At 48.2% G+C, this 14,777-nt stretch overlaps 1 protein-coding gene across 5 annotated transcripts in view; it reads right to left on the bottom strand.

Annotated features, from left to right (window-relative positions):
• Positions 1–138: 138 nt before the first annotated feature.
• The window catches only part of GRIN2D (glutamate ionotropic receptor NMDA type subunit 2D), a 37,739-nt gene continuing 23,100 nt past the window's right edge, over positions 139–14,777 (bottom strand). For all 5 annotated transcript variants that reach the window (XM_081032825.1, XM_081032822.1, XM_081032824.1 and 2 more), the window contains 3 exons: positions 3,034–3,221; positions 2,615–2,847; positions 139–2,446 (listed from right to left, as the gene is read on the bottom strand). In XM_081032825.1, the coding sequence (XP_080888951.1) occupies positions 1,106–2,446; positions 2,615–2,847; positions 3,034–3,221 (1,762 nt within the window). In that variant the 3' untranslated portion in view covers positions 139–1,105. The remainder of the gene's footprint in view (positions 2,447–2,614; positions 2,848–3,033; positions 3,222–14,777) is intronic.

The following is a 14,777-nucleotide window of genomic DNA, read 5'->3' as shown; positions in this document are numbered from 1 at the left end:
GTTCTCTTTCTGCCCTCTTCCTCTGTGGGACTTTTCTCAGTTTCAATTTCCTCCAGAGAAGTTTTTTGTTTTTCTGTTTTTTTTTTGGGGGGGGGGCAGCTAAGACACAGACACGGAGCTCACACTTGGACTGACGAGGCATAAAAACATGGTTTATTCCAAACACTGCAATGTGGAACAGGAAAGTGGGAAGGGAGTTTGGTGGTGAGTGTGGATTCCCAGACCCTCCCTTCCACGACCCAGCTCCAGACCCTGCTGGAGACTGGGAAGAGGAGGCTTTGGGGAGAGGGGTCTGCTGGGTCATTTCTGAGGGGTCATAAATAAGGGTTGGAGTTGGAGGATGTGTTTGGTGGCACCTGGGGCTGGTAGTGAGGTGCGACTTGGTGGGAAGTTCTGGCCCCTGGAGGTTGGGGCGGGGGAGGCGGGGCTTCCGTTGGGGGGCGTGTCCTAGGTCAAAATTGGGAAAAGCAACCAAAGGTGGAAAAGGAGGAGGTGGTGTCCCAGTTTGACGTCAAGGGTCAGTCTAGTCTGTGTAAAGTCTGGGGTTCGGGTCACAGTACGGGGTCAGGGGTCACAGTCTGGGGTCGGATGACCATTTGTAGGGATCAGAAGTCACAGTCTGGGGTCAGGGATTTTTGTATGGCGGGGCCAAGGTCTAGGGTCACAGTTTGGCGAACGCGTCTCACAGTTTTGAGTCCAGATGGGTGAAAGGTTAAAAACAGGCTTCCCCGAGGGCGTGGCTGGGGCCGGGGAGCTGCACAGTGATGTGGGGGCCACGGCCCCGGGCGTGAGGGTGGGGTGTGACCCCCCCCCCACCTCCCGCCCTATCTGGTGACGTTAAAAAGCCCTTGTCGGGTTTTAAAAAAAGTCCAGTGGGCTCCGAGATCCCCACCCCCTCGCTTTCAGGCTGGGTGAGATTTGGGGGACCAAATCCCTCCGGCTCGCGGTGCCCCCAAAGCGAGGGGGCGCAGGACACTGCTCCAGGCGGGGTCCGGCGTGTTCCACGTTTTTCCTTCCCACCCCACGAAGGTCCTGTCCGCTGCGCGTGCCCCCTCGGGCCGTGGCCTGCGCTGACCGAGGGGGCGGTGGGGCTCCAGGGGCCGCGTCATACCTCGGACTCGAGGCTGGAGAAGTGTGCCGAGCCCCGGCGGGTCCCCAGGTCCCCGCCCCGGTGTCTCCGGTGGGACGCGGGGGGCAGCGGCGGCCCCCAGTGCGCGGCGTGCGGGCACCTGCGCGCGTGGCGGGAGGGCCCGGTGAGCCGGCGCGCGGGGGCGGCGCGGGGACACGAGCTGAGGTCCTCCAGCGAGCGCGAGGTGGGCGCGGGCGGCGGGAGGTCCCAGGCCCCGGCGGCGCGCCGGTGCCGATGGTGGTGAGGAGCGGGGGCAGCGGGGGCGCGGTGCGAGGCTCGGGGGCGGTGCGGATGCGGGTGCGGATGCGATCGAGGGCAACCGCAGCGGGCTCGGCGCCGGGGCGGGGGCCCAGCGGCCCAGGGCGGGGGCGGAGGCGGGGGCGCCCACCAGCCGCCGTCCAGGCCGTCGTGCGAGTAGCTGAGGTGGCGCGGCGGCGGCAGCAGCTCCAGGCTGGCGCAGTGCCGGCAGTGCCAGGCTGCCGGGCCGCTGCGCGGGGGCAGGTAGTCCCAGCTGCCGGCGCGCCAGCCCCCGAGCTTGTCGACCGACCAGTAGCGGCCGGGCGGCGGCCCCAGGCGCTCCGCGTATGGGTAGGGGAAGTCGGCGAACCACCAGGGCTCCAGGCCGCCCAGCGACGCGCCACCCAGGCTCTCCGAGTCCTCCGAGTCCGACGGCGACGGCTCGAGGTCGAGGTACGGGCAGGGGGGAGGCGCGGCGCGGCACGGTGGGGGCGCAGCCTGGGCCCCGCCTCCCGCGCCGCCCCCGCCGCCCGTGCCGGTCCCCAGAAGGGGCTGGCTCTCGGGGTCGGAGCGGGGCCAGCGTGCGGGCGCCGGCGGGCTCTCGTCCTCGAAGGCCAGGCGGCAGAGCGGCGGCCCGACGGCGGTGGCCGCGGCTGCAGGGGGCGCGGGCGGCGACGGGAAGCCGGGGAAGGCACCGGCTGAGGGCTCGGTCGGCTCTTTGTCGCGCACGATGGCGAAGTAGGAGGGCGGCGGCTTCTGCGGGGGTTGTGCGGCGGGCGGGGACAGCGGGCGAGCGGCCGCGCCCCGGGGCGCCGCGCGTGCCTCCCCCACGCCCAGGCCCTGCGGCTCGATGGGGCCGTAGTAGCGGTGGAAGCCATCAGCCAGGCCCGCGCCCCCGGACGGCCCCGCGGCTTTGGAGCGGCGCCAGCGATCCACGGCGGCGCGCTCACGGGGCACGAAGGGCGCGGGGCCGGGCGCGGGCCGCGCCGCCGGGTACGCTGGGCTTGGCAGTGGCTGTGGCGGCGGCGGGTTCTTGGTGGGCGGCGGGGCGGCCTCGGCGCTGCAGCAGCTGTACATGCCCTGCGGAGGCCGCGGGAGAGACGGGGTGAGCGCGCGAGGCCTGGGACCACCTGCCTTTCGCGTCCCTCCCTCTTCTCCCGCCCCTCGACCCGGGCCCCTTGCATCCCTAGGCACCCCTCCCTGCGTGTTTCTCCCCATCCCTCCCTTTCCTCCCTGTCTCTCCGGTACCCTGGAGAAGGCCAGCAGGAAGTCCATGCGGTGGGTGGGCCCCAGGCAGTGCCGCAGGCGCCAGTACACCAGGTGCTCCCAGGCGAAGACCAGCAGGGAGAGGCCCATGGCTACCAGAAGCATGTAGAAGACACCAGCCATGTTGTCGATGTCCAGCTTGCTGCTCATCACCTCGATTTTGTCGTTGTGGCAGATCCCAGAGAGCCACAGACGCTCCAGCATCTCGATTTCATCTGGGGAAAGGCAGGAATTAGAGGTCACCTTCTGCGGGCACCCCTCGAAGACCCTCTTCTCTGATATAGGAGTCTAGGCCCCCAGCCGCCGCCTCCTCCCTCAGACCGTGGTGTCCTGGTCCACATCCCCTCCTTCCCTGGGACTCAGGGCTCCCCCCTCCCCCACCCCCACCCCTGCAGCCGCACCATCCCCCAGGAACTGCAGCAGTGCCAGGTCGATGGGCCGTTTCCAGCGGGAGCCCTTGTGCAGGGCGATGCCATAGCCTGTGGTGGCAAAGACCTTGCCAGAGCCGATGGTGACGAGCTTGCAGCCCTCATCCTTGCGGGCCATGTAGTTAAGCACAGCCGCATCATAGATGAAGGCGTCCAGCTTCCTGGGGCCCGGTGCAAGAAGAGCATTGTCAGTCCCACCCAGATGCCCTCATGGCCCAGCCCGGAACCCCTGTCACCCCTATCCTCCAACTGCTCCAGTTGTTAACTAGTGGTGAACTCTTGAGCAAGCCACTGCACCTCTTTGTGCCTCAATTTCAACATCTGTAAAATGGGGATAACAGTTATACTTCCCTTCGGGTTGTTGCAAAGGTTAGATAGCGCTTGGTACAGAAAAAGTGCTGGATAAATGTTGGCTGTGATGGTTAATGAAATAACTACTAGTTTAATCCTCTCTGGAGCCCTCTAAAGGAGTCCTATATACTTCTCCATTTTAAAGACAAGGTCTGAGGCTCAGAAAGGGAAATATACAATAATAATGCTAATGATCACTTAAATTGTGCCATGCAGTGTCCCCCTACTATAATAGTGATTTAATCCTTACAACATTCCTATGAGGTAGAAACTATTATCTCCATTATTCAGAAGGGGAAACGCAGGCCCAGACACACCATCTTAATTTGCTTGCATTCTCCCACAAGGCCCTCATTTCTAAAACGGTGGGAAGATGGGCCAGGATTTGGAATCAATTCTCACAGATGGATTACATGGTGGCACGTGCCGCGTGTCACTTCCTCTACAATTGCTGCCATTTTGCATTTATTTCTGTGATTGTTTGGTCCAGCCACTTCCACTAGACTGTGAACCCCATGAGGGCAGGGTCTGAGTCCATCTAGTTCCAGGCTGTGACCCAGCACAGGTTCTGCAGATACGAGGTGGTCGTAAAGATTTGCAGAATAGGGGTAGATGGATGGCTCAGTTGGTTAGAGCCCGAGCTTTGGGCAACAGAGCTGCCGGTTCGATTCCCAACTGAGCCAGTGAGCTGCGCCCTCTGCAAGTAGAATGAAGTAAATGAGCTGTCGCTGAGCTCCCGGCTGGCCAGACAGCTCAGTTGGTCGGAACGCGTGCTCAACCACAAGGTTGCTGGTCCAACTCCCACAAGGGATGGTGGGCTGCACCCCCTGCAACTAACAATGGTGACTAGATCTGGAGCTGAGCTGCGCCCTCCGCAACTACGATTGAAAGGACAACTTGACTTGGATGGAGCTGATGAGTCCTGGGAAAAACACACTACTGTTCCCCAGTAGAAAGTCCTGGAAATACACATTGTTCCCCAATAAAGTCCTGTTTCCCTTCCCCAATAAAATCTTAAAAAAAAATTTGCAGAATGAATGAGTGAATAAATGAATCCACACCACAGAACACTATGTAATAAGTCTATGAAATAAGATAAATGTTTATGATCTGACATGTGAAGATGTCCAGGATGTATTAATAATAATTAAAAAACTAGTCCCGGGATCCCATATAGCATATAATTCCATATGTATTTTTTTAAATGACATCTGTATGGGGTGAAATTTTGGTCGTCTTAACTGCAGCCACCAGACTAGCTCTTAGAGGGCAGCATCTGTTTTTGTCAAGTCCAGCATCGTCCAAAAGAACATTCTGCCATCATGGAAATGTTCTATCTGCGCTGTCCAACATGGCAGCCACCAGCCACACGTGGCTCTTGAACTCATGAAATGTGCCAGTGTGGTGAAGGGGTGGAACTTCAAATTTTATTTAGTTTTAATAAACTTAAATAGTATTGGACAGCGCAGGTCGGGGGAAAGCAAGAGAAGTCCAGGCATGTGGCTGGATGCTGGGTGGCAGGGAAGGCAAAATGTCTTCCAGACAAAAATGTGTCACGTGAAATCTTGAGTTGTTTGCCTGCCTGTTGATGTAAATACCTCTGCGTCCCCAAATCTTCAGTAAAGCCTTGTCCACACTCTCACATACGTGCACCTAAATGCCTTGTATATGTGGTTGGTTGCAGAGATATTAAAGGACAGAATTAGTCCATGCACCCCAAAGGGGGAGGCACACAGAGAGGATTGAATGGATCCAGCGGAAGCAAAATCATGGGGGGGGGGGGCAAAGAAAGCTCCTGAGAATGAGTAGAAATTGAGGGAGAGCATTCACCATACCACAATTGGAGAATGGCATTTGAATTAATTTTATATAGATCCTGACCAGCAGGGAGATCCCAGCTGATGTCTGGAAACAGATACAGACAGTCAAGAAAAATGCTGCAACTGCCTGCGGGCACTGCTGCCTTGCAGGCAAATTGTAATCTCTCTAGGTCTCTCTTGGTTTAGGAAAATGCCCTGAAGGGCGAAAGGTGAATTGCTCCCAAGTTTAAGTGGGGAAAACTTGAAGCTTTCAGAGTCAGGCTGAAGAGGAGAGATGGAGGCACTAGGGATGAGGATAAGATGAAAGGAAGGCCTTCAGGGGTCCTTGAGGGACAGAAGGGAGGGGTACGGCTGGGAGAGACCTGAGAAGCATTTTAGAGAAAGCCCAAATCCAAGGCTTCCAGTGGTGGGAAGATTTGAGGGGCTTTCAGGAAGAGGGGACCTAAGAGCCTTCACTTTCAATCAGTTCTGGAATGTAATGCCTCCCTCCCTCCCTCCTTCCCTCCTCGGTCTGTTTCCTATACCCACATTGTCCCTAAACCTCTAGTAAAACTCAGCCACGTCCTACAGTCTTGTTTAGGCGTAGGTTTGGGAAAAATAAAACACTCTGCATCCGTCCTTACTTTCCTGTTTGTTCTGCGTTGTCACTAAAGGGATCTTAACGTTTGAGTCACTTCCCGCCCCTCCTCAGCTCACTACCCTCCCCTGAATCCCCTCTTCACTCAGAGTCACCAGGGTTCCCTCAAGCTACAGGCCCTATGCCACCAAACATCCTGTCCCCCTCCTTACTCCTCTGGCCTCATCTCCCACGCACACCTCCCACACTGTCTGCTCCAGCCACACTGGCACTCGTGCATTTGGACGACTTACACAGCCAGTGCAAAGGCCCTGGACCACTCCAGCACGCTCCTGCCTCCTTTGCACTGGCTGTTCCCTCTGTGCAACATTCTTTTCCCAGATAGCCACCTGGCGGGTGCCCTCACCTCCTACAAGCGTTTGCTCAAAAGACACCTTCCCGAGCACCCTATTGAATGCTGCAACTGGTGGTCTCCTCCCAGGTCACCCAAATTCATTCACCCTGCCATATTTTTGTCCGTAACGCTTATCTCCTTGTAATTATAAAATGTTCTCGGTTATTAAGTTTGTTGTCTGTCTCCACCCCCTGGAATTTAAGTTCTATGAAGGAACAGACCTTGTCTGTCTCGATCATCACTGTATCTACAGGGTCTAGAACAAGAGATGGCATACAACAGGTGCTTAATAAACAGTGGTTGAATAAATGAATTCAGGCTGGTTTAAGGCAGGTGTTCTGTGAGGCATTGGAGCTGAAAGGTAAGATTTCATTAATATGGAAAAGATGCCAAAAGATTTCCATTGTAGGGAGCTGCCGGTTAGCTCAGCTGGTTACAGCGTGATGCTCGTAACACCAGGGTTGCCGGTTCGATCCCTGCATAGGCCAGTGTGAGCTGTGCCCTCACAACTAGATTGAAACAACTACTTGACTTGGAGCTGATGGGTCCTGGGAAAACACACTTAAAATAAATAAAAGTTAAAGAAAAAAATATTTCCATTGTATATATATGGAAAAAAGCAAGATGAGAACAATGTGTACTTTTAGTAAGGAATGTATAAAGATGTGTGTATGCTTACATGGTTTAATTGATCTGAAAGAAATAAAAAATGCTTCCTTTAGGGAAAGGGTACTTGATGGTTCTTTTTTTGCCCCTCCCATATGAGTGGACTTATGGAATGGCCTTCCAGAACTGGCTGGGAGGAGAAGCTGTGTTTCTTTATTTCTTTTGAAGAGATGCATTTCCTTTCTCTTCCTGTGAGGTTGCGTGTCCTAGGTGGTAACCATGAGCCACATGTGGCTATTTTAATTCAAATTTTAATTAAAATGAAAAATTCAGCTCCTTAGTCACATTTCAAGTGATTTCTGGTGACTACCATATTGGACTGCACAGGTCTACAATATTTTCATCATTGCAGAATGGGCCATTGGAGAGTGCTGCTCTAGACACACACATGTGTCTGTGTCCCAGATGAGAACGGAAGCTCCAGGAGAGCGGGGACTTTGATCAGTTCACTGCTATTCCCTGTTCACTGCCTAGCCCAATGCCTAGTGCAAGAAGACCTTAATAAACATTTACTGGATGAACAAATGAATGCCTTTTAACTCTCATATCATTAGGGGTTACCTTGTCCGGGAGATTTGTTTTCTTCGTTGTTCCTCTCTATATTAAAAATCTTATGTATAATATGTATACATATACATATGCATACCTGTACACTATATACAGAGGGTGCCAAAAAAAGTACAGTGGTACCTCGGTTTTCGAACATCTCCGTTGACAAACATTTCAGTTTACAAATGCCATAAATTTTATGGATCTGTGGTATCATTAGATAGTAAAATTCATGCTAAATTTGCAGTTTTAGGGGTTGATTTTAAATGTCTGGAACGGATTAATCCATTTTGCATTACTTTCTATGGGGAAACTGTGCCTTGGTTTTCGAACGTTTCAGAACTCAAATGGTCTTCTGGAATGGAATATGTTCGAAAACCGAGGTACCACTGTATACAAATTTTAAAAAAGGAAAAAAACTGTATCAAAATTGTAATACTCAATGTATATTGACAACAAAAGATGAATTCAAGTCATGTTTATACATTTTTTTGGCACCTCGGTATGTATGACTAACCCACGAAAAGAGACTGAAAAAGGCTGACATTGGGAATTCTCCAACAAAAACGGTCCAGATGCTACAGTGAAGTTTAGAGTCCCCATCCATCTAATCACAGGCCCACCACTTCTACAGTTCTGGACCCCACTCTCAAATATGAACAGACTACCAGGGATTACTAGACATCAGATAAAGCCTCTAATAAGAAAGATAGAAACAGGGTAAGGGGGTCGGGGGTGGGTGATGAGGGTAAGGGGGATCAAATATATGGTGATGGAAGAACTGATTCTGGGTGGTGAACACACAATGGGATTTATAGATGATATAATACAGAATTGTACACCTGAAATCTATGTAAATTTACTAACAATTGTCACCCCAATAAATCTAATTAATTAAAAAAAAAAGAAAGAAAGATAGAAACAAAACAAACAAATGGGGGAGTGACTTAACTCTTTCGCTGCATTAATTGATTTCAAGTTTTTTTCCAAAATGTGTCAGAAATCCACAAAAACAAAAAGTTGGTATTTTGACTCTTTTATGCATTTAACAATAACAACTTGAGCTGCTTTGTATATAAATGACATTATTTTTATGTACAAAAATTTCGGATATATTCATTCAGAAAGAAATGAATGTTGAGGTAAAAGGGTTAATGCAGAGAGGAGAAAATGTAAAAAACCCCAACAACTATCAATATCGTCAGAGAAACAAGGCAAGGTACTGCAACTCTGAACCATGACTAGGATATTACAAAATAGGATACTATAAAATACTATAAAATTTACAAACTACTATAAAAATTCAGAGCTCAAAAAAAGAGTGCTTAGAAATTTAAAATACACTAGCAGAAATGAAAAGCTTAATAATAGAGTGGAAGATAATATTAAGAAAATCTCTTAGGAAGTAGAGCAGAAAGATAAAGAGATGGAAAAATAAAAGAAATGGACTGTCCAGGAAGCTCAATATCAAACTAGTAAGGGTTCCAGAAAGAAAGAACAGAAATGGAAGGAAGGGGGGAATCTTAATTGAAAGAAATCAAGAAAATTTCCCAGAAAGAATGGCCTAACGATTCCATTGGAAGGTCCAGCAATGAGAATAGATGAAGATACATTGCTGAACTAATATAAAATAAGACTGAATGTCAACTGTAACTGAAAAATAAAAAATAAAAATAAATGCTGACTGCCAGGAGAATAAACAAAACCTGCAGTAAATGGGCCTTAAAGGAACGCTGGGGATTTTGGAAAGAAAAAAAGCCTTACCGAATAATAGTTAGAACTAGCCCTGTGGGTCGTATGGTGACAAGCACCACACAAATACCCCCAACAATGGAGTAACTTGCGTTTGAAATAGTACAGAAATAACCATTTTTCCTCTCTCCTTTTGTTTGTATTTAAAACAAATGAATAAAATCCAGATGAATAGGTAAAAAAAAAAAAAGAAAGAAAAGAAATAAACGCATTACTGAGAAATGTCAGCACAGTGAGGACAGGGAAAAGAAAAACAGGTCACATACAAGGCTTAGGAATCAGAATGACTTTAGATTTTTCAGTGGTAACGTAGAAGTTGGAAATTAGTAGACAATGGAAGATGCCTTCAAAATTCTGGAAGAAAGTGACCTCCAACCCAGAATTGTATACCCAGCCAGACGGCACATCAAGAGTACAGATGTTTTTGGATATGCAATATCTCTAAAATTTTTACCCCCTTGTGACTTTTGTCAGAAAGCTCAAAAGAACAAGAGAGAAAAACCCAGGAAAAGTAAGAATTTGGATATGACAGGACCCAAACCAGGAGGGAGGTGAGGATGGCGGCTATGTACTAAACTGGAGTGGCCAGAAGGCCACAAGAGAAATGTCCTCAATAAGATGAAATTAATGGAGTACCCAATGTGTCTTTCTATATGAAGAAGAGATTCATATACTTAACACAGAATGTGTTTTTTAATTAGTTAAACACGAAGGAAACTCAACCACCAAACAACTGAAAAAGAAGAAGGAGAAGGAAAAGACAATTATTAATATTACCTCCAGGAAAAACAAAGACTTGTGTAGGAGAGGAAAGTAATCATGGTTTACTACACAATCCTAACATGTAAAGACTGCATATTTATCTAGCCAGAATCACAATGTGGGAGGCTGAAGTAATTTAAATAAGAGTATGAATATGTGTCTTCCATAGTGAGAAGTGAGTGGAAAATGCCCAAATTGAAAAATTGAGAGGTTGCCATACAAACATGGTCTTAGAGACAGGTACATAAATAACAAAAGTATACAATAATTGAGGTAAAAGTAGACTCCTCTGGGGTGGGACAAAGGGAGGATAGGCAGATGGGGGATTGTTGGTTTTCATTTTTTAAAAAATCTTGTATTTGACTATCCAAACTTTGGATATATAACTCTGATAAAAATAGAACTAAAAATTATAAAAAAAAAGTAAAAAGGAATACTGGGGCCAAAAAAATGTATACACATTTTAAGAAAGGAAAACTGTATTAAAATTGTAATACTCAATATATACCAGTAATGAAAGATGAATACAAGTCACGTTTGACTTCTGCAATTATAAGAGGTGCTCAAAGTGGTTACCATCAGCATCCAGACACTTTTGATTATGGCGAACTACTGCTTGAGAAACATTGACCAAAGTGTCCACTTCTATACATTTTTTTTGGCACTTGCAGTAGAATTCACCAGAAGCAGGAAATTAGAGCAGGAGGTGACAGTGAGAAACACAGGGGTGTCCCTTGTGAATCTATGAAGTTTCTGGGGAGGGGTATAAGGGTGATTCTGGGCTTCTCACTACCCTTATGAGGCAATGTATTATAGTGGTTGAGAGGCTGGGCTCAGAATCAGATGGCCAGGGTTCAAACCTCAGCTCTGCCACTCAGCAGCTATAGTATCTTGCTGTGCCTTAGTTTCTCCGTCTATAAAATGGGAATAATATTCACCTACATCGTGTTATGGGTTGAATCATGTCCCCAACATTCACATGTTGAAGTCATACCCAAGTGCCTCAAAATGTGACCTTAGTTGGAGGTAGGGTCTTTACAGAGGTACTCAAGTTGAAATGAGGTCATTAGGGTGGGCCCTAATCTATTAGGACTGGTGTCCTTATAACAAGGGGAAATCTGGACAGAGAGACACACATACAAGATGTGATCAAACAATACGGTGAATGTTAAAATTTTAAAAAATTGTTATGGTAAAAGACACATTGCCATTAATCCCCTTAAAAATACTCCCCCTCACTTCAAACACTTATCCCATCCTTCCTGCCACTTCACAAGCGGTTCTGGAAGTCCTCTTTTATGAGTGTCTTTAGTTGGGCTGTTGTGGCTGCCTCAATGACCTGAATCCATTCAAAACATGTACCTTTCATGGTCATTTTTTTACTTTGGGGTAGAGCTAGAAGGTGCCGGATCCAGTGAATAAGGTGGATGAGGACACAACGTAATGTTTTTATTTAACAGAAATTTCTATACCAGAAGAGATGTGTGACACAGAGCCTTTCCATTGTGATCAAAAGATACGGTGAATGCTGCTGCCGAGTGCCATCCAACAGAAAGAGAGGGAGGGATCTTCAATACGGGAAGTGGCACATGGAACCTTAGTAACAGTGAGTGACAAGTTTCAACTTGTTCGGTGCAGTCGGGTGTGAGCTACGGTTGAGAGAAGGTGAGTTTTAAAATGTTCCGTAAATCATCCTCCATCATGACAGTGCTCCATGTCCCACATCGCTTCTGGTATGGCAATTTCTGTCAAATAAAAACATTATGGCCGGCCCGGTGGCTCAGGCGGTTGGAGCTCCGTGCAGCTAACTCTGAAGGCTGCCGGTTCGATTCCCACATGGGCCAGTGGGCTCTCAACCACAAGGTTGCCAGTTCAATTCCTCGAGTCCTGCAAGGGATGGTGGGCAGCGCCCCCTGCAACTAAGATTGAACACCGCAACTAAGATTGAGCTGCCGCTGAGCTCCTGGATGGCTCAGTTGGTTGGAGCGCGTCTTCTCAACCACAAGGTTGCCGGTTTGACTCCCGCAAAGGATGGTGGGCTGCGCCCCCTGCAACTAGCAACGGCAACTGGACCTGGAGCTGAGATGCGCCCTCCACAACTAAGATTGAAAGGACAACAACTTGACAAAAAGGCCTGGAAGTGCACACTGTTCTCTAATAAAGTCCTGTTCCCCTTCCCCAATACAATCTTAAAAAAACCCCAAAAACATTATGGTGTGTTCTCATCCACCTTATTCACTGGATCTGGCACCGTGTGACTTCTGGCTCTTCCCCAAAGTCAAAATGATTCAGGACATCGAGGCAGCCACGACAGTGCAACTAAAGACTCGTGAAAAAAAAAAAAAAAAGACTCGTGAAAAAGGACTCCAGAATTGCTTCAGAAAGTGGCAAGAGCAATGGGATAAGTGTGTTTGAAGCGAGGAGGGATACTTTAAGGGAGATTAATGACAATGTGTCTTTTACTGTAATAATTTTTTTAACATTCATCGTATTGTTTGATCACACCTTGTAGATGGGAGACGAGTGAAGACACTGGGACAAGATGGCCATCCATAAGCCAAGGAGAGAGGCCTGGAACAGATCCTTCCCTCACAGCCCTTTGAAGGAACCAGGAAGACTTCTAGCCTCCAAAACTGTGAGAATAAATTTTTGTTACAGTAGTCCTCACAAACAATAATGAACTTAAATGAGTGTTGATATATAATAAACACTATAGTAAATTTAAAAGATTTGGGAATGATATCAAACCTTGGCAAAGATACAGAACAAGTGGAACTTTCCTGCACTGCTGACGAGAGAGTAAATTGGTACAACCACTTTGGAAAAGGTCTGGCAGCATCTTTTAAAGCTAAACATCCATCTCTGTGTGACCCAGCATTTCCACCCATGGGAATTTACCCAAGAAAAATGAATATATACGTCCTCCAGAGACTTGTACCAGAATATCCACAGTAGAATATTCATAATGGCCAAACACTGGAAACAACCCAAATGTCCACCAACAGAATGGAAAAATTCTGGTATATTCATATAATGGCATCCTCAGTGGGATACAGCTATGAAGAAACAACCTGGCAGTAACACTGGGCAAAATAAGCCAGACACAAAAGCTGCTATGTACACTGTTTGACTCTGTTTATGTGATATTCAAAAAATCAGGCAAGGGCTGGCCCGGTGGCTCAGACGGTTGGAGCACCGTGCTCCTAACGCTGAGGTCGCTGGTTCTATTCCTACATGGGTCAGTGAGCTGTGCCCTCTGCAACTAGAATGAAGTCAGTGAGCTGCCGCTCAGCTCCCGGGTGGCCAGATGGCTCTGTTGGTTGGAGCGCAGGCTCTCAACCACAAGGTTGCCAGTTCAACTCCTGCGAGAGATGGTGGGCTGCGCCCCCTGCAACTAACAACGGCAACTGGACCTAGAGCTGAGCTGCAGCCTCCACAACTAAGATTGAAAGGACAACAACTTGACTTGGAAAAGTCCCGGAAGTACACATCGTTCCCCAATAAAGTCCTGTTTCCCTTCCCCAATAAAATCTTTAAAAAAAAAACAAAACAGGCAAAACCAACTTACAGTATACTCCATGGTGACTGAAGTGGCAGAGGGGAGCTTTCTGGGGAGCTGGACATTTTCCACACCTTAATCTGGGTGTGGTCACATGAATGTTTTACATGTATAGACAATGAGCGTCACAGTTCAGATTTGTGTATATTATATCTCAATAAAAAAGATAAACTATAAAAAGACACAGGATGAAGTCTTAAGCTGTGTTTACTTATTAAGGGCTGAGGTTGTGGCTGACATTTGGATGAAGGAAAAAAAAGAAAGACAATACACGGATCTCTTTGTTCTCTTAACTCAAGGACAGAACAGATTTGGATTCATTTTTTCAGATAAGGCTGGTCTTCCTTGCTGGTCACACTGTTAACTGCTCTCCCAAAACTCAGGAACCAAGTAGAATTGGGACATGGGATTCCCCCAAGTCTCTGAATTCTCGCTCTGAAGGTAAGGACGAAATAGACTGGGAAAGTGGGGTGCCTGCAGAAGTAAAAGAGGAAGGCAATTCCTCTCGTCTCCCAGGGAAGGGCGCTATGTGCTCGTGAAGTAGGGATGGGTGGGCAGAGCCTGGGAAAGCCTGCTTTGCATTAGTGAGGGAGAGGATCTGGAAATCCCAGGGGCCTTCCTGGAGGGAGGAACTGAGGAGGACAAAATGGAAGAAGAGAGAGAGGGAAGAGATGAGTCAGCTCGCTGGCTGGGGAAGAAACTCTGGGGGTGAGTCAGGACGTGAGCAAGTCCCAGAAGGGTGCGGGATGGCCAGAGCTCTTCTACGTTTCATGTTCAAAATGTTTACTATGAAACTTTTTGCGTTTAGATGAATGTGTACCTGGGCTGCCCCATACAGTAGCTACATGCCACTGTCGCTGCTTCAAGCACTTGAAAAATGTGGGGAGTTTGAACTGAGATGTGCCGTGAGTGTAAAATGTGACCGGGATTTCAAAGATTTTATGTGGGGAAATAATATGTAAAAGGTCTCAACCATTTCTTTACATTAGTGCATGTTGCAATAATATTTCAGATATATTGGGCTAAGTAAAATGTATGATTCATTTCATCTGTTTCTTTTTGTCTTTTCTTCTGGCTACTAACAAATTTAAAATTGCACAGTAGCTTGCATTGCATTTCTGCTGGACAGTGCTGGCAGCCAACACCTGACACGTTCCCAGTCGTTAGTCCAGCACGCACAGGCCTGACCTCTGTGGGGGCTTTTGTAGGAATTAAAGGAGGGGCGAGTTCCAGTTCTGGAGAACAGGCTCTGGAACTGGGAAGACACACTTGGACCAGTGAGATGCT

This window comes from Rhinolophus hipposideros (genome assembly GCF_964194185.1).
Source record: "Rhinolophus hipposideros genome assembly, chromosome: 21".
NCBI classification, from domain to species: domain Eukaryota; kingdom Metazoa; phylum Chordata; class Mammalia; order Chiroptera; family Rhinolophidae; genus Rhinolophus; species Rhinolophus hipposideros.
This window is presented reverse-complemented; position numbering and strand designations above follow the sequence as displayed.